General features: G+C 45.1%; 1 protein-coding gene across 8 annotated transcripts; it reads left to right on the plus strand.

The window, feature by feature from the left end:
* Positions 1-972: 972 nt before the first annotated feature.
* Positions 973-22,036, plus strand: LOC139364679 (ATPase H+ transporting V0 subunit a1a). 8 transcript variants are annotated; one of them, XM_071101619.1, is made up of 22 exons: positions 973-1,071; positions 2,570-2,748; positions 4,652-4,730; positions 4,848-4,945; positions 5,049-5,189; positions 5,897-5,979; positions 7,027-7,153; positions 7,418-7,500; positions 7,631-7,724; positions 10,197-10,409; positions 11,449-11,599; positions 11,952-12,091; positions 12,576-12,745; positions 12,862-12,952; positions 13,105-13,223; positions 13,466-13,682; positions 13,823-13,930; positions 14,068-14,178; positions 15,845-15,862; positions 16,406-16,523; positions 16,642-16,813; positions 20,830-22,036. In XM_071101619.1, exons 2-22 carry the CDS (start codon positions 2,632-2,634, stop codon positions 20,921-20,923), a joined length of 2,544 nt encoding a protein of 847 aa, XP_070957720.1. In that variant the 5' UTR covers positions 973-1,071; positions 2,570-2,631; the 3' UTR covers positions 20,924-22,036. The 8 variants fall into 8 exon arrangements, with proteins under 8 accessions (XP_070957720.1, XP_070957727.1, XP_070957722.1 ...); XM_071101621.1 differs by having other exon boundaries at positions 981-1,071; positions 5,049-5,177; XM_071101622.1 differs by having other exon boundaries at positions 1,001-1,071; positions 2,574-2,748; positions 5,049-5,177.
* Positions 22,037-25,516: the final 3,480 nt, after the last annotated feature.

Below are 25,516 nucleotides of genomic sequence, written 5' to 3' on the forward strand. Positions count from 1 at the left end.
GGATCAACAACATTGTAGTTACTCCACAATACTAACCTAATATTCCAAAACATGCATCCTGTTTGCAATAAGGCACTAAAGTAAAATTGGAAAACAAATTTGTAAAACAATACACGTTTTGTCCTGAATACAAAGTGTTATGTTTGGGGCAAATCCAATACAACACCTTACTGAGTACCATTCTCCAAATTTTCAAGCATAGTGGTGGCTGCATCATGTTATGTGTATGCTTGTGATCGTTAAGGACTGGGGAGTTTTTCAGGATAAAAAATAAATGGAATGGAATTAAGCACAGGCAAAATCCTAGAGGAAAACCTGTTTCAGTCTGCTTTCCACCAGACACTGGGAGATGAATTCACCTTTCAGCAGGACAATAAGCTAAAACACAAATCTACACAGGAGTTGCTTACCAAGAGTCAGTGAATGTTAGTGGTTGAGTTACAATTTTGACTTAAATCTACTTGAAAATCTATGGCAAGACCTGAAAATGGTTGTCAAGCAATGATCAACAACCAATTTGACAGAGCTTGACTACATTTTTTTAAAAGAAAAATGCTGTAATTGCTGCCAAAGGTACATTGACTCAGGGGTGTTCATACTTATGTAAATGAGATATTTCTGTATTCCATTTTCAAGAAATTAGCAAAAATATCTAAAAACATTTGTCATTATGGGTTGTGTGTGTAGATGGGGGAGAAAATGTGTGAGAAAATAAGTCAGGGGGGGTGGATACTTTCTGAAGTCGGGCCAGTAACCGAAGGTCGGTAGTTTGAATCCTCGAGCCAACTAAGTGAAAAATCTGTCATTGTACTTAACTCGAATTGCTCCTGTAAATCGCACTGGATAAGAGCATCTGCTAAATAACATTTTTTTATGTGAATGCCAACAACTAGATATTATCTTCATATGAGTTGAGGGGTGCATCATCATGATCATCAATATTATGCAAAGGTGACGTGACGCGCATTAGCCAAGCCTCTGATCAGCTGATATTTCGTTGAGGGCTGTGTGTGGAACAGCGTTGGAAACTGGGAGCCGGGAGCGGAAGACTCGTTGCTAGCTACAACAATAGTAAGAAATTGATGGTTTGGTGACAGTATTCGCTGTTCAATACCAGCATTGTTTCCTAAATGTGTTTTTCCCCCACCCCCTGTAGCTAGTAAAGCAAACGTTACGGATGATTCGGTAACATCCACCTCACTGTGTAGCTCGCTAAAGTTATCCGGTTACCGTAGCTAGGTTTTAATTTGCTACGATTTAAGATGAGCTAGATTTCTGTCAAATAACCTGAATGTCAGTCGAGGAAAAACGTTAACTAGTCATTTTGTACTGTAATATAACGTTGCTGTTTTTGCTGAACAACGTTAGCCAGCGTACGCTACCAGAAAGTTTGAGGTCCAACAAGTGCTTCTCCTGCGCCCTGGCTAACTAGCTAGCTTGCTAGTAAGGTTTGTTAGCTAGTTAGCTAAATTAGCCAGTGGTGCAATTAATTGTCAGTTCATATCGGCTATGCATCGATATACGCGGACAATTAATTGTACCGCTGTCTTCCGAAATTACATTTTGAACGAACTGCTTTGTTCTTATAATGTAACGTTAACTAGTTAACGAGTAACTAACATTAGTGTTTGTGTGTTTTGACAGCTGATCAGACTCACTGCCTAACTCGAGGTGTCGAGGATGCGGACAAAAAAAATGGTCACGCAGATATGCTGAACAAGCAGTGACCCTACTAAAGAGATCCTCTTGCATGGACTTTAACGATATAGTTTGCTAAATGTATCCCCACTTGGTAGACCGTTGTAGTTTGCGTTAATATTGAAGATTTAATCCTGCTTGACTGTTAAATCAGATCACATGATGCGGCTTAATCCATGGCTAGCTAGCTAAACCTGTTATGGCACTCGAGGCATTTGCACTTCAAGAACATATGTATATGTGTGTTGAACTTACTTCTAATTAATATAGTGTGAACCTGTTGTCTGTCCTGAGTCAGTTTGCACCCTAGACTGAGAAACTCAAAGGCTTGGCTAGAAATGCTGTAATTGATTGTACAAGATGAGCCTATTGTGAGATGAAACTAAATGAGGATTGTACTGGCACATGTGATGGTACTTTGACATGTATTACGGTTCTTGAAGAGTGTCTCCCCAGTTTCATGACAAAATAATGACTAATGAGCCAAACTGAATACCTTCAATGATAATTGTGGCTAGATGTCAGATTCTTTCAGTCTCATGCCTGCTTCTGGCTCAAGTATAAACTATCACACCACTAATACAGAATGTTCATTACTGCTGTACAATTTAGGGTCATCCTTACAACACACACAGGAGAGGGTGCAGGCCTATGCCAATATCTTTTTCTCTGAAATTACACTTCAAATAAAGAAGGTAAGGCTATTGTAGTGTGAAAGGAAACAACAAAAGGGAACTCATTGTAGGCAATGTAGGCCTATGTATTCTCAGTTGGCTGTCTTTTTGACAACATTGGAGGCTCATCCCTTCTGGTGGAACTCAGCTTATCCTGTTTACTGTACAGGTGACGTTTTCAATCATTTTGTCCCTAGCTAGATATCCAGGAGAATCCCATTGATCGCTGTGCTGAGCAGGTGCACCACACTACGCCATCATGGGGGAACTCTTCAGAAGTGAGGAGATGACCCTGGCCCAGCTCTACCTCCAATCAGAGTCTGCCTACTGCTGCGTCAGCGAATTGGGAGAGATCGGAATGGTGCAATTCCGTGATGTGAGTCGTCCAGGCTTCTCTTCTTCCATTCCTCGTGATGCTCTCTCTAGAGCTAGACCCTGTGCTTATTGTCTCTCCTTTCCTATTTTGAGTGCTATTCTGTCTGTCAATCCATCTTCAGGCTATATAGGTCTAGAGCAGTGTAATGTATGGCTCTTAACAAAGGACAAACTCAGGAAGGAGGTAGATGAATATGGTAGTCTGTTGTAGTAACATCGATTCAGTCAGAAGGTTGTGAAAGCACATGCCTTGGCGTCTGCAACATTTTCATCATGTGCACATAGCTGACCCTTTAGGCTGCGCATGGGAAAGCTCACACGTGACATCCCTTCAGGGATCATATGGCGTAAGGGAAAACTAAGGCAGTGTTTCCCGTATTCGTTTAGTAGCTGCGGGCCGCCGCTGCTAAATCATTGCCTCTCCATTTTATTATTAGACATTTTTGGGATTGCATAATGTTTTCATTTTGAATATGAATGACTGAAACCTGAAGTATGTAGGAAATACAATGGACCTAAACATTTATTTTTATAAGATCATCTTTGAGAACTAACAATCACCAAAATAAAAATGACAGTTGGAGAATTTCCAAGAAGATAAAAAAAAAGCCATGTGGCCCCCATTGATTTAGTTTTTGAATCACTCAGATAGCATAAGAACACTGCAAAATGTGTAGAATTGCAGGAACACTTTTTTTAGCCAAGAGGGCCTCAAATGTTCTGTTGGAGATCGCGCTATTGACCACGTCAATACTCGCCACTTAAGCCCCATTTTGTTCCAGAAAAAAACCCTGAAGTTACAATGTACACAACATTAGGAACACCTTCCTAATATTGAGTTGCGCCCCATTTTACCCTCTGAACAGCCTCAATTTGTTGGGGGCATGGACTCTACAAGGTGTCAAGTGTTCCACAGGGATGCTGGGCGACGTTGAATCCAATGCGTCCCACAGAATTTGGCTGGATGTCCTTTGGGTGGTGGACCATACACGGCGCTTACTACCATACCCCGTTCAAAGGCACTTCAATCTTTTGTCTTGCCAATTCAACTTCTGAATTGCGCACATACAGTCCATAGTCGATTGTCCCTACTTTAGCCTGTCTCCTCCACTTCATCTCTACACTGATTGAAGTGGATTTAACAGGTGGCATCAATAAGGGATCATAGCTTTCACCTGGTCAGTCTGTTATGGAAAGAGCAGGTGATCCTAATGTTTTGTGTACACAGTGTATATTTGACTCATTGGGTCCTTGGTGTTTTTCAATTAGGTAAATACAGATGGGCAATGCCATGTTTCAGCCAATGTATTTGAAGCTGCTATGCTGCGTCAGTTAGGCTATATTGCTTTTAAAGGGAAAATTATATTTCAGATCGTGTTAACATAATTTAACTTTAATGCATTTTGCCGTAGAATGTTTTATTTTTTAAAGTCACCGGAAGTTAATTTCTCAGTCGTTCTCCCTCAAACTCACTGGTGTGCATTCCCCCCAGACTGCCCCAGCATAAGGACATTCTCCCCATCCCCCACACCAACGTTGCCACACGTTCTGAAAAAGATCCCAGGGGAAACACTGAAAGGGACTAGCTGTTGTACCCAGTATGATGTTGTTATACCCTTTATTTGGTTGTATTGCCTCATCATTTATAAGATCAAATGATCGATAACTGGTGTCTGCACTGTTTTCAGAAGATATTAGTAGTGCTGTTTACGCTCTGAGCTTTCTGGATAAGTTATTGCATTTTTATAGAAGTAGCCTAAGCTACAATTTCTTTGAATGCATCTTAGTGTTACAAGACAATGTTTGTCTCTAATTGTAAATGACAAATAATGGCAAATGTATTGAAGGCATTTTTATCCCTGCGATGGCAAAGGTTTTGAATAGTTTGCATGTTTGCATTTCAGTTGAACCCAGACGTGAACGTGTTTCAGCGCAAGTTTGTCAACGAAGTGCGTCGATGCGAGGAGATGGACCGCAAGCTTCGTGAGTGAGCTCAAGCGTTTAACCCGTTGCTTCACTCATTATACTCCCCCATATTTACAACAGTATCACTGCTATTAGTTATCCCCACTCAGACCCAGTCATCTCGCTCTCTCACAGGGTTTGTGGAGAAGGAGATCAAGAAAGCCAACATTCCAATGGTGGATACGGGCGAGAACCCAGAGGTCCCCCTCCCTAGGGACATGATTGACCTGGAGGTAACTTCTCTCCGTTCTCTCTAAGAATCCACTCTGGTTACAAAGTGCTCAACTCACCATGTCCCCAGCTCACTAACTCCCCCATCACCCTCTGTCTCTATAGGCCACTTTTGAGAAGCTGGAGAATGAGCTGAAGGAGATCAACACCAACCAGGAGGCCCTGAAGAAGAACTTCCTAGAGTTGACGGAGCTCAAGCACATCCTGCGCCGCACCCAGCAATTCTTCGACGAGGTCAACTCCACTGTACAGAAACCAATTCACTATATATTCACAGCGTTTCTGTGCCTGCCTTATTGACTAGGCCCCTTGAGGACTTCATAATGGATCATAGGATTATGTTAACTTAGTATGGGTCAGATGTCTGCATCCTGTGTACAGTATATGGTAGCATAAGGCTTGTGTATTTATAACGGCTAGGTAATTACATCCCCAACCCCAGACCAGTTATTCAAGTTTAATGATGCAACTAGGTTACATAGCAGAGTGATACGCCATACACAGATAGTCTTTCGCATATGACGGAGACGAGACTACCTGCTGACTGTACCTTTGACCTGCATCAACTCCACTCCACTGAGTTTGCAAGCAAAGCTACTTGAACTTAGAATGTTATCGCCTATTTTACAAGCGCTTATGAGGTTGCATGGGGGTAAATCATTCAGCTGAATGTGTAGCCTTTTTTGCCAATCATTTACTGTTCATATAAACCCCAGCTCGCTGTTTACTATGTTTTATGAAGAGCCTGGCCTGTGTTCAATATCATGCTCCTGCCCAGAGCTCAAGCCACTGATCTGTCAAACCTTCCCAGGGTGTAAATAGTTCCCCCAACAAAGCAAGCCAGTTGTTCCTGGAAACAGGGATGCATTTCTGAATGTGCTATCGTACGTCTAATTGGCTGAAAATCTCTTGGTCTACATGTAATGGTTGTCGTTCTCTCCACCCCACTGCAGATGGAGGACCCCAACCTGCTGGAGGAGTCGTCTACCCTGATGGATCCCTCTGAAGCAGGGACCCGCGCTCCTCTCAGACTGGGGTGAGTGAGTCCTTGGTCCACTCTATTAAGGATGGGTTAGCCATCTCCTCAAGACTTAAAGGTCAATGAAAAGACTGTCATTACGTTAAACCATCGGTTCTTCCTGGAGGTGGAGTCGGGTCAGTGTAACGCCTAACTGGTTTGGCTCACACTAGCTCAGGCTGTCAGATTAGTCGGGCCACTGAGGTCACTTGACGGAGTGTGTGCGGCGGTGCTCTGTGTCTCTCTGCGTATTCAGTCCCTAAGCTGACAGCCCACATGCTCTGTCAGTATCGGTGGACAATTGTTTCCTAATTACTTTTAATGGTTGGTAAGAGGCCAGTACTGCTACTACTACAGGTGCTACCACTCTCGCCTGTTGCCTGGCAGTAAGATGTAGCTCTGTTTATCAGGGTTCTGTCTTCAGTAGAGAGTGAGCAGATAGGCAAATCACAGACTGATGATAAGCAGTTCAGAGCATGCAGGTTGTAATCTATTTGCAGACAGAGACAAAGAAAAGAGATTTGATTAAATGTCATAATGAGTTAGCAAATCGGGGACAATTTCAACAGAAAATGGGGTGAAAAAATCACTCAGAAAACCGTAACTAAAATAGCTCAATACTGTGGATGTGGCAAAGCTTAGTGCTCATTTGGTAATGGATTGCTTTGTCCGGATGCAGTGCCCCAAGGCCCTAGGGCTTCCCATCTGATGTCTGTTTGATGCTCCTCCTTGGCTTTTGCAGCGGTTGAGCAACATGTGAGCTGTGATCCATGCCCTCAGCTCCCATTCCTATGTCCACCCTTATCCAGAGAGGATGCTTTCATCAGCAGTGCTCCCATCACCAGTGTGAACAAACAAAATCAATGACCTCTGTCCTTATGTGCCCGGGTTTCATTCTGTAATGCCATTACATTACGGACTGATCTTGGACCAGCTCCAACTTGAGCTGCCATTTAGGGACCTAACTCATTGCAAATATCAAACACCTTATTTTGAGGTGAGGGATATACATTTGGTAGCTATTCTTCTGTAAATGCTGATCCATGCCCTACCGTCTTCCTGTAGGTTTGTTGCCGGGGTGATCAGCAGGGAGCGCATTCCTACGTTTGAGAGGATGCTGTGGAGGGTTTGCCGTGGCAACGTGTTCCTGAGGCAGGCAGACATTGAAGACTCACTGGAGGACCCTGCCACGGTCAGTAACTATTCACTGATACTAGTATAATCATCTGGAGGACTTAGGGGAACAAAAACTGTGCAGGATTTTGTGTGACCTATTCAGTGGGGTACTGTTGTACCATGACAGCTTGGTGGCATTGTGTGATTGTCATATGAGTGGCATTGATGTCCTTATTCATGCTACCTCATCCATACACTTTATGATAGAGCAGAAGTATCACTATCAGGCAAGGTTTTGTCTCCTCTTCACTTAACTCATGTTGATATGTTTCCCCTACAGGGTGACCAGGTCTATAAGTCTGTCTTCATCATATTCTTCCAAGGAGATCAGCTGAAGACTCGGGTTAAGAAGATATGTGAAGGGTAAGGGGCTATGATTGGTTGAGAAATTCAAGAAACACTAACTAATCTAGACAGAGGAATGTTGTAATTGGTTTTCTGTTCCGCTCCAGGCACTCTGGGTTGATCAACCCCTCTCTCCTTCACCTTTCAGGTTCCGAGCGTCACTGTACCCCTGTCCAGAGACCCCCCAGGAGAGGAAGGAGATGGCTGCAGGGGTGGCCACCCGTATCGATGACCTGCAGATGGTACGACCTGCCTGGCCTATTGTAACACAGACAGGGGAGTCCACCCACAGTCAGTCTGCCAGCCAAAACAAATCATGTTTTGTTACATAAATTAAATTTGACAGATCCTTACATTTTTCAAGTGAATTAGCCTTTCAATATTTCATCTGTTTTCATTGTGAACTTGTTCTGGGCTCTATCATGGCTTCTGATCAGTGTTCTGTTTTCCCTGCAACTGTATACTCAGCTGCCAGAGGCTGTGGTGGACAGGAGTGGTAGGTAACCACATGAGGTATGTGGTTAACTCAAAGGCGCTGTTAGTCATTCGTTTGAGGAACGAAACCTTCTTTCTATTGTTCAACATTAGTCATCTTTTGATGTGCTTTTTGGATGGACCTCCACTTAACTAACGTTCGACTTTTTGCTGATGCAATGTCCGCGGAAGTTGCAGTTCCTCTTTCTGCCATTTCCTTTGTACTGAGCCGTCAAAGCCCTCAACCAAATTATGATGAAGTGGAGGGAAAGACTGATACCAGATTACTTCCCCCAGCAGTGTTGCCGTAATAGATAAAATATCTATCACACAAGACCACAGAGGAGATGTTTGTTGATCACATTAGGGAGGCCTTCAAATTGAGTTAACTTCTGTCTGTTTGCAGTGTTCATATCTCAAACGTTCCTGCTTCAGTTTCTGACTCACTCAACCTCTTCGGCGGTAGTGGGCGTCGGCATCAATGGGCTGGGTGTGAAAAAGCTACAGGGAGAGGTCACAAACGGTTGTCTCTCGTGCCGTGCCAGGCCCATGAGGTGGCTGAACTGGACCTGCCTCTGCCAGTGGATATACTCTCCTGCCTACACACACACTGGCCTGGCTTTGGGAGAGGACCTCTAAACCTGGCACAGTGACTCACCGCTCTAAAACGGGGCAAAAACAGGCACGGGACAGGGAGTAAAGGCCAACACACACCACACACACACACACCACCTCTTTGGTATTATAATCCAGTGTCTAACACCCTGTATCCTTGTGCCAACTGTGTCTGGTGACCCAGGAACAATGCCTGTCTCAGAGTTTTCTGGTTTTTGTAGCTGTTGAGCAACATGTGAGCTGTGGTCTTTAGAAGTCCAGCCCACACAGACAGTACTTCAGTTTATCCTTCCATGGAACAGCAGCAGTGTATGGTGCAACACCTTCCTATACTAAGAGAAACCCAATACTCCCTCTGGGAATACCCACTTCTGTTGTTCTGCTCCAAAGCCCTACGTAGTCTGGTGGCGCAGATGGTTTGCACTTGGATGGACAGGAGGCATCCTTTCCTTGTTTGGCTAGGAGGAACCCTCACTCGCCTCGCATATAGGAAACCAGCTGATCATCAGGGTGGCTTACACTGAGTTCAGCCAATTAGCCACCCACACTCCCATAGTGACCACATTTACTACTCACATTTGCAGGAATGGGTTTAGCTTGAAGTTTAAAAAATAGTCACTCACATATCACTTCTCTCTGATAGATAGACACCCAGTGGTGTGTGTGTATGTTTCAGTGGTGTGTGTTGAGAATCTCTGTGGTTCAGGATCAGTTACAGACCCCAGTGTGGACAGAGCGTGAGAGACTCTGCATTACGTTTGGCAGGCCCCCTGTCTGCCAGAAATGTTAACATCCTCTCATTGCCAGTAAGTGCCTGGGAATGCTTGCCTCGCTGTTTGAGGGTCCACTGTTATGCCCGTCGCTACGGGGGCGGGATAGTCGTCGTCAAGAGAGAAGGGCGAGGGTGGAAGGGAAATGCACGGCCCGCTAGTTTGGGAGTGAACAGTGTGTGTTTGTGGGCGTGAGAAGGTCTCGACAACGTGGGCAAGAGTGGGTGTAGGGTAGCGGCATGTTAGCAATCCGCTGATCATAAGACATTAACTTGATATGAGTCAGTGCTGTATACCTGAGAACGCCTCCGCCGGCTCGTACGGGAAACCCTGCTACGCTGAGTCTGATATAACCCCTTATCAAACTTGATCACATAGTGCACACTGTCCAGCAAAGCCTTCTATTAATGTGAACCACCTCCACAAATAAGAAGGGGAACCTGATTCATTGTAACCGCACTTGCTGTTCTGGACATGTTGGGAAGGCACACTATGCAGACAGTTCAATGCCACTCCCCACACTATTCTAGCGTTGAGTGGAAACTACTAGAGGATTGTCCTGATGCCACAGTCTCCGGCCCTGGCCTACATCTGTTAGTTTTCCATTTGAGGTCGGTTTAGTTAGGCATATACCTCTTCTTTATTTTATTTTTATAAATGCGGAGTGCGAGGGTGTTAATTAAGAACTGCCTGCAAACTTTGTTCATGTGTCTGACAGACTGTAGACTGTCTAGGACCGAGCACCTGAGCTAGTTATACACAGCTGGATATGTTCCGTACCCGGCCACGCAAGGTTTCAACTACAGTCGCATCTTGTCTTCATATCTCAAACCCTGATCTCCCTCCCCGCTGCAGGTGCTGAACCAGACAGAGGACCACAGACAGCGGGTCCTGCAGGCTGCAGCCAAGACCGTCAGGGTGTGGTTCATCAAGGTGAGGAAGATGAAGGCTGTCTACCACACCCTGAACCTGTGCAACATCGATGTCACCCAGAAGTGTCTGATCGCCGAGGTGTGGTGCCCCGTGTCAGACATGGACTCAATCCAGTTCGCCCTGCGGAGAGGCACGGTAAGTCGAGTGGACGCCCTTCTCGACTAGAGGCATGGGGGAGGTACAAGAAGTTTTAAGCTGCGTCCCAAATAGCACCCTATTACCTTTTTAGAGTCCATAGGGCTCTGGTTGAAAATAGTGGGAATAGGTTCATTCCATATCTATTTAATGGGACATTTCTATCATACTGTTTAGGTCAAGTTCATTGAAGGAAGATACCGTAGCATTAAGAACCCGCTAGCTTCATAGGCACCAGTTAACCTAGCTTTGAGGCCATTATGCTAGGCCGTTAAGTCATAACAGATCCAAACTGAGAGACGGTGCTAACAGGGCGTGGAGAGGCACTGCGTGAGTGCTGGGTATGTGAGGATTTTACGCATATCATGGGGCTAGATTCCAGCGGTATCAGGACGTCATTCTGTTCTGTAGTCCTGTTCTGTAGTCCTGTTCATGCCAGTAAGGGCTTAACCCTGTCACGCACAGCATTCAGTCTCCATGCTCATTTATCCCACCAGGCTATTTTTACCCCACATGTCTCGTTGAGAAACACAGGACATACTGCCCTCAATACACACAACGATTCTGCTTCTATCTCAGCCATCGAACCATCCCTTGGACAAGCTGTTGTCCTTCACACACAGCAGGCATGGGAGATCAGATGATTGCATGTAGTATGATAGATTCCTCTCCAAACCAGCTGTGCAAATAAATGTCATATTAATCTGATTTATTGAAGACGTTGTTGCAGATCTTTGAGTGATGGAGGTATGGAAGGTCCCAGTGCCCAGTCTACAGACTAATGGGGAAAGCAGGAGGATTCCTCTCATTCCTGAGTGCTGAGGAGATCCCAGGCCAGCTGACAGTCAGACTCTGGCTGGAACAACACAACATCCCTTTGTTAGACTCGTATGGGAGTAGGGCAACTCCTGCTGTTCTCAATGCCTTGTAGGGCTGAATACCTCAACTCCCTGTAGAGGTTAACTGAGTGGTATTGTTGTGTCCTCCTGACCATCCTCTGAGTGTGTTTCTCTGGACGTCTTTCTGTCTTGGCCTCCAGGAGAAGAGTGGTTCCACCGTCCCCTCCATCCTCAACAGGATGCAGACCAAGCAGACCCCGCCCACCTTCAACAAGACCAACAAGTTCACCTCGGGCTTCCAGAACATCGTAGACGCCTACGGTATCGGCAACTACCGCGAGATGAACCCAGGTAACCACATCTGACACCATCAACCTCGTCTCTCTCTCTGTCGCTCTCTCCATCATTCAACTACCTATTGTTCAAATGATAGGCATTGTTGTTTCATGTACCTCACTAGGCAGCAGACTTTGTAGGTATCTCATAACTCACATAATGTCTATGTATCCAGCTGGCTAGATCACTGTGCCAAAGCAGGTGATAAATGTTCACCCCCGGTGCCAAGTCTATTTCCCCCATTATCACCCCATCACTGTCGATCATGCTGTATTGTGTATCACTGGTACGTGTGTCGGTGTGAGCTTGGGTTGGCTCACTCTCCCATTCCTCAATGTGTATGCTCATGAGTCCTCCCTGTCCCCAGCCCCATACACCATCATCACCTTCCCCTTCCTATTCGCTGTCATGTTTGGGGACCTGGGCCACGGGGTGCTCATGACCTGCGCTGCCCTCTACCTGGTCCTGAGAGAGAGCCGCCTGGTCGCCCAGAAGAACGACAACGAGGTAGGGACATCACTACCCCTGCCATCAGCCCATCAGCTCCATCCCTCACACCTTATCCAGCCTCTAGCTGCATTACTGGGGACTAAACAGGGCTTGGTTGCCTCTCTGCTTTAGACAGATTCTATGGCCCTAACACTGTAGTGGCATCATGATGGCCAGTTTAACTTTCAAGTTGGTGCTTTTTGAGTGTGAATAAATAACCAAATACTCTGGCTAAAACAAAATGTAACTGAGACCAGATTCTAACAGTGTAAAGTATTACTTCTGGTCTGTGTGGCTGTTTGATGTGGTGCGCGTTCAGCAGGACGCAATATTTTGGAACGTTCAGATAGAATAATTTTTATGTAGAACAGACATGCCTCTGACATGTAGAATAAGGAATCACTTCGGCTCTATTCGTGTTTCTTCTGTCTGCAACGTTCTACGGTGTTTGGCAACGGAACGTGGCCATAGTTTGAACGTGTCACTTCCTGTCTGTGTGTAGATGTTCAGCATGGTGTTTGCTGGGCGCTACATCATCCTACTGATGGGCGTCTTCTCGATCTACACTGGCATCATCTACAACGACTGCTTCTCCAAGTCCCTCAACCTGTTTGGCTCTGGCTGGAGCGTCAGGCCCATGTTCGACCCCCGCGCTAACAACCTCACCTGGTCGTAAGTATCCCCCTCTGTCTGTCTCGTACCGTCTGTGGATTGGATTAGTTTACCTCCTGTACCTTGTTGGCAGTGCCCTCTGAAGTGATGATTCATGCCATGCTTGATGTTCTCAGGTTTCAGACACTTGATGAAAACAAGGTTTTACAGTTGGACCCCGCAGTAAGAGGAGTCTTTAATGGACCGTACCCCATTGGCATTGACCCAGTGAGTACTCCGTCTCTGAGACAGCAGGCTAAAGTCCCCTTACAATAAAGATGGAATGTGAGCTAAAATAAAGTGTTATTTTGATAAATGTTATGTTACATTTCTATCATCCTGATTTCATTGTCTTATAACTGTTTGACTGTGTTCTTCAGATCTGGAACATCGCCACCAACAAGCTGACCTTCCTCAACTCCTTCAAGATGAAGATGTCAGTGATTCTGGGGGTCATCCACATGCTGTTTGGAGTGTCTCTCAGTCTCTTCAACCACCTGTGAGTCACGCTTAAGCTACAGTCCTTGTATATAGAGCACTGTGTATGAATTTGAAAGGGTTTATATTTCCCCATCCTTATCCCTCTGCTGTCTACCAAAACAAGTGGTGGGACGATTACATTTTTTTTTTTTTACATTTTTTTTTTATCCCAGACTAACTTTAAGCAACCATGACAGTTTGTTTCCTGTCTGTACAGGACTGGTTTATCCGATGGTTAACATGTCTTGTTGTTTTCTGAAGGTATTTCAAGAAACCCCTGAACATCTACCTGGGTTTCATCCCAGAGATTGTGTTCATGGCCAGTCTGTTTGGCTACCTGGTCATTCTGGTCTTCTATAAGTGGTTGGCCTACGACGCTCACACCTCCAGAAATGCTCCCAGTCTTCTCATCGCCTTCATCAACATGTTCCTGTTCAACTATAACGACCCCACCAACCAACCCCTCTACAGAGGACAGGTGATCATTCCATCCATCCTTTCATCTGTCAATCTGTCCTTTTTTAAATATTTTTTGTGCGAGCCATTTTATGGTGGGATAATGTTTGACGCCCCATACGCATCTAACATCCCTCGTTCTCTCGTCCTTCCCCTCCACAGATGGTTATTCAGACGCTGCTGGTGTTGATAGCCCTGGCATGTGTTCCCTGTATGTTGATAGTGAAAACCCTGGTTCTGCGGCGACAGTACCTCTGGAAGAAGAACTTGGTACTGTAGTAACATCTGCCCACACACACACACACACACACACACACACACACACACATTTGTTCCATTGGGATCTGGAGTGTAGAGTTTGTGACCCCAGCAATAACCCCTGTCGTCCTCTTTGTCTGTTCCTCCAGGGCACCCAGAATTTTGGGGGGATCCGGGTGGGAAACGGCCCCACGGAGGACCAGGCTGAGATCATCCAGCATGACCAGCTCTCCCAGCACTCGGAGAACGACGAGCATGAGGTGAGAGACCAGGATGCCCCCAGCCTCCACTCTGTTGGCCTAGCATATACGACGTATGTGACCAGAGTAGTCTATTATAATGTTGGCCCAAGACTTAATAGCGGATCCCATTGGACACTGCTGTCGGCAATATGATCCAGACCTAGTCCAGATGGAATAACCTTGAATAATGAAGCCATCAGCCACACATAGAAACCCAACCCATTTACATTACCAGAGCTCTCATATTCCCTGCTTCACTAACAGCAGCATAGAATACCTATTCATTATAGAAGTGGGATCTGGCAGGAGCAAATGAAACGGACCACAAAGCTAATCCAGCAGCTCTTATTACTCAACATGTGCGTTATTGTAATACCTACAAAAATGTCATTTTTACATTTTTAGAGTTGATTCAGTGGGACTCCCTCACCTTTTCAGGAGTTTCTGATTAACATATGAAATGATACATCAGGCTCCTGTGAACCTCAAACCAGACAAGCTGTCAGTTTGTTTCTGTAGCTCTCAGGAATCGGTTATGGCTGTTTACAGACAGTTTGCTCTTTTATGGTTCCAGGACCCAGGATTTATAGAGCAGCTTTCAAAGTGCCTCACACAGATTCCTACCCTCTCTCATTGTTGACCTTTTCAAGTGGAGAGGAATTTGATTTGATTGGAGGTTACTTTATTTAGCAATGTTAGTCTCTACAGTCCGTGCCACTATAAACTCTATGGCCTTGAACGAGAAGAGAGCTCTACGTGATTCAGTGGACGGGGCTGTGCTGGAACAAATCTTTTAATTCTAGTATGTTGTATTCATTTCCAAGACGTTTTAGAGCCGTGTCACATCGCATGTTGAAAATGTGAGCTCTGGCTCATGTATCACCATGCAATCCGCTTCAAACCATTTTTATTAATGGCATAGTGTGTGTTTTAAGAGTTGTGCAGCTCCTCCCTCTGGCCAGCAGGTGTTCAGGCAGGCAGGGTGCTAAGTAACTAACAGTAAATATAGCATTTCTGTTTTAACATGGAGGAACTCATTTTAACAGGCCACCTTTACAGAATTCTTGCCTATAAACTACTCGGGTCATCTGGTCAAGTATCCAAATTAGGCTAACTGTGTTAATCCTCAGCGACAGAACTTAATTAATTTGTGTTCAATTGGGAAGTACCGTCTTTGGTCTTGGTTATGGTAAATGGCTGTACTACCGTTAACTAGGCTAAAGCTTTAGTTAGCTTTCTCCTAACCAGCCTCTCTGAATGGCTGAGCAGGGTGTAACCCAAACAGCCCACTCCCACCTGCTGCCACTGTCATAAGTGGGTCACCAACCCCATTGGCCACTACATTCCCCATCACTGTCTCCCCTAGCAACCACAGACACAAACACAACAATGATATGCCAAAGATATATCTGGAAATGTCACAGTACTAGGCATGCACAAATGCATGCTTTTGGAGGAATGGTTATGCATCCCCTAGATACCAGTGCCATAATGTTTTTATGCAGCCCTTTAAGAAACGTTGTCAGTAGTTTTGATCCAGTGCCTGCAACACCTAATTACCTTCTGTATATTATACATCTCCATTTCCCATGTTTTACTGTCATTGTTTTCTCCTGTTTCTCTCATCTGTTCTGTTGTCCTGTCACCTGTCACTAACAAACCTAACTTGTCAATTGCTTTCAAGGCCCCCGAGGAGGAAGTGGTAAGCCAGGCACTCATGCCCCCACCCCATCCCCTTACCCAAAGCGCATGTCTTGCTAGTCTGTCTCTGAGCCTCCGCTTGTGTGTGTGATAGTGTGTATCTCTGTCCTGCATGTGTGTTCTGTCCCCTGAGGCTGTGTGGTCTGAGTTTTTGCTGTCTCTGGGTGTTCAAGGGATTCTTCTAACATGCAGCCAGCCGCACACTGAGACTAGTAGTACTTCCTGTCTGCCCCGATCATGAGGTGGTACTACCATTACCAGCATGGCATATCCTGCACAGCTCCTCATTTGTCTGCTTCATGGGCCGTAAGGAAGGAGCTTCTTGGGAGACCTCTGCTACAGAGGTCTGACTAGTGGGTCAGGCTGCTGTTTCTGGAGCTGTTTTAATCTGGTGAATGTCTTCCTCAATGTGGTACCGTTTAGCCAAATGAGATTGCCCCGGACCTCATTTGGACCAGTCTGCCCGGCCCCTGTACTGTTGTGTTCTTGTCACCGAGGGGTTTATACTGGATGTGTGTTCTCCCCCCCCCTCCTCCTCCTCTAGTTTAACTTTGGGGATGTGGCTGTGCACCAGGCCATCCACACCATAGAATACTGTCTGGGCTGCATCTCCAACACAGCTTCCTACCTACGCCTATGGGCCCTCAGCCTGGCCCACGCACGTGAGTACATAAACCTCATGTTCTCCCCTCTCGCTGCCGCTCTACCCTTTTTTTGGTTTCTCTTTGAAAGGGTACAGTAAAACAGTTGATTTCCTTCTCTTCCTCTATGATCCGACAGAGCTGTCAGAGGTTCTGTGGACCATGGTGATGCACCTTGGCCTGTCCTCCAGGAGCTTTGGGGGTTTCGTTGTCCTGTCCATCATCTTCGGCGCCTTCGCCGTCCTCACTGTCTGCATCCTGCTCATCATGGAGGGCCTGTCTGCCTTCCTGCACGCACTGCGCCTGCACTGGTGAGAGAGACACTGCTCTCTTGCACAGAGACGACATGTTTGTTCAGTCTGTGGATTCTCAAACTAAGGTCTCTAGAACCTTCCCTGCACTTAACAGCTGTTGGGCTGTTAGGGCTCCATCTTCTGCTAGTCTGGATTCCTCATTGACTTGGGTCAAATCCCGTTTTATTGGTCACATGCACATGGTTAGCAGATGTTATTGTGAGTGTAGCGAAATGCTTATGCTTCTAGATCTGACAGTGCAGCAGAATCTAACAGGTAACATCTAACAACTCCACAACAAAACCTAATACACACAATCTAGTATAGAAATGGGATAAGAATATATAAATATATGGATGATCAGTGACAGAGCGGCTAAGATGCAGTAGATAGAGTAGTGTAGTATACAGTATATACATATGAGATGTAATGCAAGATATGTAAACATTCTTAGTGGCATTATTAAAGTGACTAGTGCTCCAGTTATTAAGGTGGCCAATGATATCAAGTCTGTGGGTAGGCAGCTGCCTCTGTGTTAGTGATGGCTGTTTAACAATCTGATGGCCTTGAGATAGAAGCTGTTTTTCAGTCTCTCGGTCCCAGCTTTGATGCACCTGTACTGACCTCGCCTTCTGGATGATAGCGGGGTGAACAGGCAGTGGCTCGGTTGGTTGTTGTCCTTGAAGATCTTTTTTGGCCTTCCTGTGACATCGGGTGGTGTAGGTGTCCTGGAGGGCAGGTAGTTTGCCCCCGGTGATGCGTTGTGCAAACCTCAGTACCCGTCTGCGGAGCTCTGTGGTTGTGGGCGGTGCAGTTGCCTTACCAGGCGGTGGATGATACAGCCCGACAGGATGCTCTCGATTGTGCATCTGTAATAGTTAGTGAGGGTTTTTGGTGACAAACCAACCTCAGGAGGCTGGAAAAAGTGAAGAGGCGCTGTTGCACCTTCTTCACCACGCTGTCTGCGTAAGTGGACCATTTCAGTTTGTCTGTGATGAGTCCACCGAGGAACTTATAACTTTCCACCTTCTATGCTGTCCCATCGATGAGGATAGGGGGGTGCTCCCTCTGCTGTTTCCTGAAGTCCACAATAATCTCTTTTGTTTTGCTGACATTGAGAGGTTATTTTCCTGACACCACACTCCGAGGGCCCTCACCCTCCTCCCTGTAGGCTGTCTCGTCGTGGTTGGGATTCAAGCCTACCACTGTAGTGTCGTCTGCAATCATGATGATTGCGTTGGAGGCGTGCATGGCCACGCAGTCATGGGTGAACAGGGAGTACATGATGGGGTTGAGAATGCACTCTTGTGGGGCCCCAGTGTTGAGGATCAGCGAAGTGAAGATGTTGTTTCCTACCTTCACCACCTGGGGGCCGCCCATCAGGAAGTCCAGGACCCCGTTGCACAGGGTTGGGGTTGAGACCCAGGGACTCAAGCTTAATGATGAGTTTGGAGGGTACTATGTTGTTTAATGCTCAGCTGTAGTCAATGAATAGCATTCTTACATAGATATTCCTCTTGTCCAGATGGGATAGGACAGTGTGCAGAGGGATGGCGATTGCAATCATCTGTGGACCTATTGCGTCAGGAGGCAAATTGGAGTGGGTCTAGAGTGTCAGGTAGGGTGGAGGTGATATGATCCTTGACTAGTCTCTCAAAGCACTTCATAATGACAGCAGTGAATTGCTACGGGGCGATAGTCATTTAGTTCAGTTTCTTTTGCTTTCTTGGTAACAGGAACAAGGGTGGCCATCTTGAAACATGTGGGGACAGCAGACTGGGATAGGGAGAGATTGAATATGTCCGTAAACGCCAGCCAACTGGTCTGCGCATTCTCTGAGGACACGGCTAGGGATGCCGGCCGGGCTTTGCGAGGGTTAACACGTTTCAATGTTTTACTCACGTTGGCCACGGAGAAGGAGAGCCCACGGTCCTTGGTAGCGGGCCACGTCGGTGGCACCTGTGTCCTCTCAAAGCGCACTGAGGTTTTGATTTGTTTGGAAGCAAGACGCCCGCGACGGGGCTGGTTTTGTTTTTGTAATCCGCGGTTGTCTGTAGACCCTGTAAAGGAAGGAGCAGCAATAGTTTCCTCTTTTGTCAGGGGGCATGGAGGTGTGGCACAGCCCTGTAGCTCTCCCTGCTGGTGAAACTATGGTAACGGATGTTTTAGCTCTAGTTCCTCTGGGCCTCGTCTGAGCACTCAACCGTGTGTGTCTCACAATGGAAACCGAGCGTGTCTCTCCGTTCCACTGGTATTAAGCAGACCGGTGCAACTGGGAGCTGTGGTTATCCAGCTCTCACCTCCAGCTCTTTCCTGGCCAAGAACCTCTCTGCATCCCATAAAGCAGTGGAGGATTGTGTGTGTGAGATGCAGGCCATCATGGAGAAACTTCTGGTGTCTCAGAACAGCCCTGTTGACCTGGAAGTGACCATCCACTGGCACCCTCTCACAGCACTGACAGAGACCCTCATCACTGTATTTACCCAGCACATTGGAATCTAATGCTCCACTCTCACTGAAAGGCCCTTAGGACATGAAGCCTTCTAAATAACATTTTTTATTTTTTTAAACTTATTTTGCTTAGTGGCTGCTATCTAACACAGTTGTAAATGTGATTTTTGAACTGCCAAACTAATGTCAGGGGTCTGTAAAATGTATAGCAGTAGTAAATGTTGATCTAGCTGTGGCCAACATGCATACGTACTCGCTCCTATTCCAAAACCAACCATTTGATCCAGCCAGAGAGATTCCTCCAGTAGCTGAGAGAGGAGTCATCCTTTAAACATTTCTTGGTCTATTTTAGATTCTGACATTTTAACTTCGAACAAATACTGCCTCTGGATTTGAAAGGACACAATGACTGAAGTTAAAGTGCAAACTGTTAGCTTTAATTTGAGGGTATTTTCATCCATATCAGGTGAAACGTTTTAGAAATTATAGTAATTTTTGTACGCCCCCCCTCCCATTTTAGGGGACCAAAAGTATTGGGACATTCACTTGTGTATTAAAGTAGTCAAGAGTTTGGTATTTGGACCGATATTCCTAGTACGCAATGACTACATCAAGCTTGTGACTCTCCAAACTTGTTGGATGCATTTGCTGTTTGTTTTGGTTGTTTCAGATTATTTTGTGCCCAATAGAAATGAATGGTCAATATTGTTTTGTCATTTTGGAGTCGCTTTTATTGTAAATAAGAACAGAATACGTTTCTAAACACTTCTACATTAATGTGGATGCTACCATGATTACAGATAATCGTGAATAATAATGATTGAGAAAGTTAGACGCACAAATATCATACCCCCAAGACATGCGAGCCTCTCACCATTACAATAACAGGGTGAGGTTAGCATTTTGTGGAGGGTATGACATTTGTGTGCATCATTGCACACCAGCATTTTGGATTTGAAGACTCAAAACATTTGTCACTATCCCAATACTATTGGAGCTCGCTGTAAATCAGTTTTCAACATAGGGCGTAACTACGATCTCCGATTCATAGAAACGCAAAGCCTGTCACTTTGTTGCCTTAAATGTTCTGAAGGACAGCAGTGCTAGTTGACCACATCAAATATAATGCCACTAGGTTTGACCTTTTCTTTGTAAGTGTATTCTAGTGAAATATTCTAGAGCCCCAGCCTACCCAGATGAACATCTACCTCCAGACGTAGGGAGGAATGACAAGCATGTCTGCTTCCTCCATTGAAAGGTTATCCAGCCGTTAGTTTGCAGGGAGATTTTATAAATGGGGAGATGGAAAGAGGGTTGTGTTTCACTTCTGATGACCAGGCCTAGGCCTAGATCTGGAATGGAGACCAGGGGTCATCTCATCTTGCCATCATCTCTGTCTGGCTTTGGCTTGATACAATCATTAAGGGCTACCTATATTGCACCTCAAAGACACTCCAGTTTAAAGGGACTCCTCAGACTTACTTTCAAAAGATTTTTGTAATTATGTCTGTGTAGCGTTGATTTTTGCGTTGATTCTTATTGCAGTATGCCTGACGTTAACTGTTGCCTCTTGTTCTCTCTAGGGTGGAATTCCAGAATAAGTTCTACGTAGGCCAGGGCTTCAAGTTCCTCCCGTTCACCTTTGAAAGCATTCTAGAGGGAAGGTTTGAGGACTGAACACTGTCCTGACCACTGGCTCCTATAACCTCACTCTGTTCCTCTTGACAGCCAATGTGATGCTGGTGTAAGGTAGACTCCACCCACCCTAGGTGTTGCCATAGGAACACATGTGATTAACTCTGAGCTCACTGGTCAGGATCTTGGGTAAAATAGCTCTTTCTGAAAATCTGAAGTTAATGACATCGGTATTTCACATCCTGGTACCGCGATTGTTTTGTTCGATTAAATTATTTAATGTGTTTTTTGTTTGTTGTGAAACCTGTCCAATGATGTGTTTGAACCTCACTGTGAGAATTGCACTTCTGATCATTGTAAACGAGGACTAGCTTTCCGGTAGTCTAAATTGAGTTAATCTACAGATTGTCATTGATACAGTAGATGTCCATGGAAAATGAGAGAAAATGGCACCAGGCTCAGATCCAGTAAAGGAGATTAATGGAGGTCTTTAAGTGTGTTTGTTTGTTAGTTGTCACATCGCTGCTCATATTAATATACAAAACACATAGAAAAAATGTTCACCCACACATTCTCTGAAGCAGGTAAAATCAGACTGACCTCTACTGTAAAAAAAAGTCTAAAGGGAATGAATTCTACCATACTACAACCATTCTACTCATGATAGAGAAGAAACTACTATGTGATGCAGTGAATTGAATCTCTTATGTATGAGAGGTAGATCTTGACACGCGTCCTGTAATTTTCTGCTGTTTTTGACCTGACGTGTTCTATACTGACGGCACTGTTTTGGACTACATATCTGTGATGTGCAGTGAACTATGGGTAACCTGTCTGTCACGTGTCATATTAATGTGGAGTATTTCAGAAGTGTAGAAAGTAGCTGGGTTTTTCTGTGATAATCCGTGACCTATGAGATTATTGGTCATTGTGTGTTGATTTTGTTTTTGTTCCACGCCTGTTGAATGAATTATTCACACTGTGACTGTAGGTCTGTGTGCGGGGAGAGGGAAGGACAGACCACACAACAGGAATATGTAAAGGAGATCAGTGTATTGTCATAACTATGAGACACCAACTAAATCTGTATAGGACGGTAGTTGCATTGAGAATCTGTCTGTTTGTCAATAAACGTGAAAGAGCTGGTTAAACAAACGGCTTATTGCAATTCTTCTGGCTGGGATTGGTGGAGGGTCATGTTTCATGGCTGGGATTGGTGGAGGGTCTTTTTTCATGGCTGGGATTGGTGGAGGGTCATGTTTCATGGCTGGGATGGCAAACGGTTAATGCATGTGGCATGCTTTCATACTCCATTCACAAACATCAAGGTCTACGCCTGTGCTAAAACTGTAACTTTGGCTATTTGAATACAGGGATGACACAAGCCAAGGGCACATTCTGGTGGTTCCTGAGTGTAGTGCAGGTATGGTTTTCAGTATCTGTAGTTTCTCAGCAGTCCCCATGGGGGAGCAATTGGACTGGCGTTATCACTGGTCAATCAGCCAAACCCATTCTCACTGCAAACACTTATTCACTTGAATCATTCTAGTAAGGTAAATGTTATTCAGTAGACAGTGCTCTGTTCTTCAGAACTAGGAAAGAAACCTTATTTGCTCCGTAAGAAACCTTTCCCTTGGCTGTCCTACCAGAATCCGATGTGTAAAATGGTCTTAATAACATCAGCTAAAATGTCTCCGTGACACATCAATTATTTGAATGACCTGCTCTACATGTGTACTTTGTGGCTGGAATGGGATATCTTAAAGCTCCGTGCTAACCAGAATGAAATGAGTTCAGAAACGGCTGAGCACTTACTGTAGCACATCAAGGTACACTCATCCGCTCTCACATAATGGGTCTTTCTTATAGTAAAACCACTTTTCATTGCTTAATGGATTGACCTGATTAAGACACTTATGGCAGGGGATTGTGTTATGATATTTTTACTCCGAACATCTTAAGTGCACACTAGATATTTCTCCTGCTGCACAGCTAGCTCAGAGTCACATTGACCCTCTTATCTGGTGGAAGACAGCTTGAAAATAGAAGGCTCATCCCGCATCCCATAATTAAACCTGACCTGGTTTATCTTGAGGAATGACAACACAAGGGAAGGCATGTCGAGGGGCTCCTCAATTGATGTCTATGGGGTCTCTGTCTACATGGTGTGGCCCTGAGGCTAGTGTGGTTCTGATCCATGTGTTATTGTAAAGTGCCCTGTTAAACAGTAGTCCTCAGACATTGGGAGAAAGAGGGAACACTGTGTTCTTCTTTAGACACGTTTTTTTCTAGGGCCCTCAACACTAGGCCCCCATCTGCCATAACGGCACAAAGTAATAATAGTTGTTTATTTATCATACTTTTTTTTTTTTTACAACTTTTATTGCCCGGCATGGATAAGCAGCATTAAGAGCTGGCTTGCGAAAGAGGCCTAGAATCCCCACTGTGTTTACATTACCCGCCCCCCTCCCGTCCCCCCGCCCCCAGTTGGTCATGTTTCAAAGCAGAAAGTAAGAATGAGTTTGTTTTTCTCCTTTACCTAATTAAAATATAGTGTTCTTTAGCTGACCACAATTAATCTCCTTTGGAATGTTCTTTTTCTAGTATGGTTACAAGAGATTTCTCCTGGGTCAAAATATGATTTTACAGCTGTTGTAATTGAACTGGCTCCGATTCTCATCTCTTCACATCCACTGATCCAGGTACAGTAAGATATAGAGACTTACCTGCTCAAGAGGTGATATTAATCAATTAGGTACAAATATGTGCACAGTCACAGCTCTGTGGTGGTGGGGGGGGGGGGGGGGGTGTGTGTGATACCTATTTCAAAGCCCAATCCTTATCCATTGACAGTAATTTGATGAATAACAGTATTTGCATAGTCTATTTTTAATCATTAGTGTGTACTGTACACTGCCTGTCTGTGTGTGGCCTGTGTGTACAGTACACAGGTCTATAGGGACGGCAGTGTACTCCAGCATGGAATTTGAACATTGTACCTTGCTGAACTCATTAGCCTGATTCGAACACCCCTTTAACATCCTCTTGACAGGCTTACGGAAGCTTTTTTTGTTCCCGTTTACCACAATGTGTGACTCGGAATTCGATTGATCATATGCTTTTCTTTAGGTTGGCACATTTTTTTCCCCTCCCAATGGCCAGTGAACCTTGGATGTGACAACGCCAGTGCTCAGCCAACCACAAGGTTCTTAGAGGTGACAAACTGGCAGCACACGTATCCAATCATTTCTGGCCCCAGTTATTGTTGAGTTATTCCAATGTGCATCTGCTTCTACTGTCTGAGTTGAAACGATGGAGAAATCCTATTCTAGCTTTAATCCAAGGCGCCGCTATAAACCACAGCCATTACTCAGTAACGGGAGTAAAATGATCCGTGAATTAGAGGATCATTAATGACCCCGACTGTGGAACAAGGCCTAACCATAGCATGTTACCCATTTTGACCAGGATGACTGACCCCCGTCTCAGAGGATGTATCCTTCAAGTAATACATCTGACTTAAAGACAGAAATCAACTTTGATTGAAAAAAAATCCAGTCTCTCCTGTTTGTTTGCTATTTAATAACAGAGGAGGAAAGACGAGACCATTTGTCCTGGGAGTTGTAGGACTTGTTACCTCTTGACATTCCTCTGAAGGCCCCTCTCTTTCCCCACAGCGGTAGCGGTAGCTACCGCTTAAGCTTAAATGATGTACCATCTGTCAGTTTATCCCGAGACAGGTTAAAGAAAAACTCCTTAAACTTAAATTGGCACAGCTGACGGATGGTGTAAGAAGGTAGAGTCAGAGAGACAGATGCGTTAGACACTTGAGTGACAGGTACATTAGGTATGTTAAACGCCCAGGTGAGGCCGGGACAGAGAAACCCACTATTCTGAGGGCTAGGGGCTTTTCCTCGCGATAGTGTTATTACTGCTAAGAGCGCTGATAACATTGTTACAGAAACACTTGTCCACGACCTGTCTGGCCTCTCCATTGTTTTCAGCGGGGTTTGTTGTGCACAGCGATATGGCCGATTACATCAGGAAGTTTCTCACAATATGAACATCTGACTCTAATGACGGCATTACACACGCATACACAAACACACCTCTGTGGGAGTGAGTTACATCACACCAAGGAGGGAAGGAGGAGGAGTGGAGGAGGAAATAGCTGCAGACACACAAATTAAACGATGACAGGCTTTCTTCTAATTAAAGTGTCCTGTGCTCCCCCGAGCAACCTTTGAAAGTATTCTTAGTTCTTCCATTGTATCCTGATAAATCAGCTGGTCCTAAACTCAAATGTAAATGTATTGGTATTGGTTGTATTGGTTTCCCTGCCTCCTCATCCCTGCCGCCTCCTCATCAACACACCCGCCAGAACAGAACCAGTAATACCAGCTGCCATGGCTATCATATCATCGCACAGCACAACGTTGTCACCATTCTCCTTTACACACACACACACAAAATGACAGTTATGTCACCAAACCAGAACCAAAAACAGCCCATGCCAGCCACCAGCTGAAACCATCATGGTAAATAGCCTTTGATCCTCAACTCACATGGGCACACCAAGTGGCAGTTATGTCGCGTCACTGAAGAATCGCAAGTCATAGCTTGCAATTAAATCCA

Source organism: Oncorhynchus clarkii, chromosome 13 (assembly GCF_045791955.1).
Source record: "Oncorhynchus clarkii lewisi isolate Uvic-CL-2024 chromosome 13, UVic_Ocla_1.0, whole genome shotgun sequence".
Classification (NCBI taxonomy): domain Eukaryota; kingdom Metazoa; phylum Chordata; class Actinopteri; order Salmoniformes; family Salmonidae; genus Oncorhynchus; species Oncorhynchus clarkii.

Excerpts from the sequence above, each read along its gene's own strand:
- LOC139364679 (XM_071101619.1), top strand. The coding sequence starts at position 2,632 with ATGGGGGAACTCTTCAGAAGTGAGGAGATGACCCTGGCCCAGCTCTAC. Across the intron at positions 11,600-11,951 it reads CTACCGCGAGATGAACCCAG|CCCCATACACCATCATCACC; the intron begins GTAACCACATCT and ends CCCTGTCCCCAG. Across the intron at positions 12,092-12,575 it reads CCCAGAAGAACGACAACGAG|ATGTTCAGCATGGTGTTTGC; the intron begins GTAGGGACATCA and ends GTCTGTGTGTAG.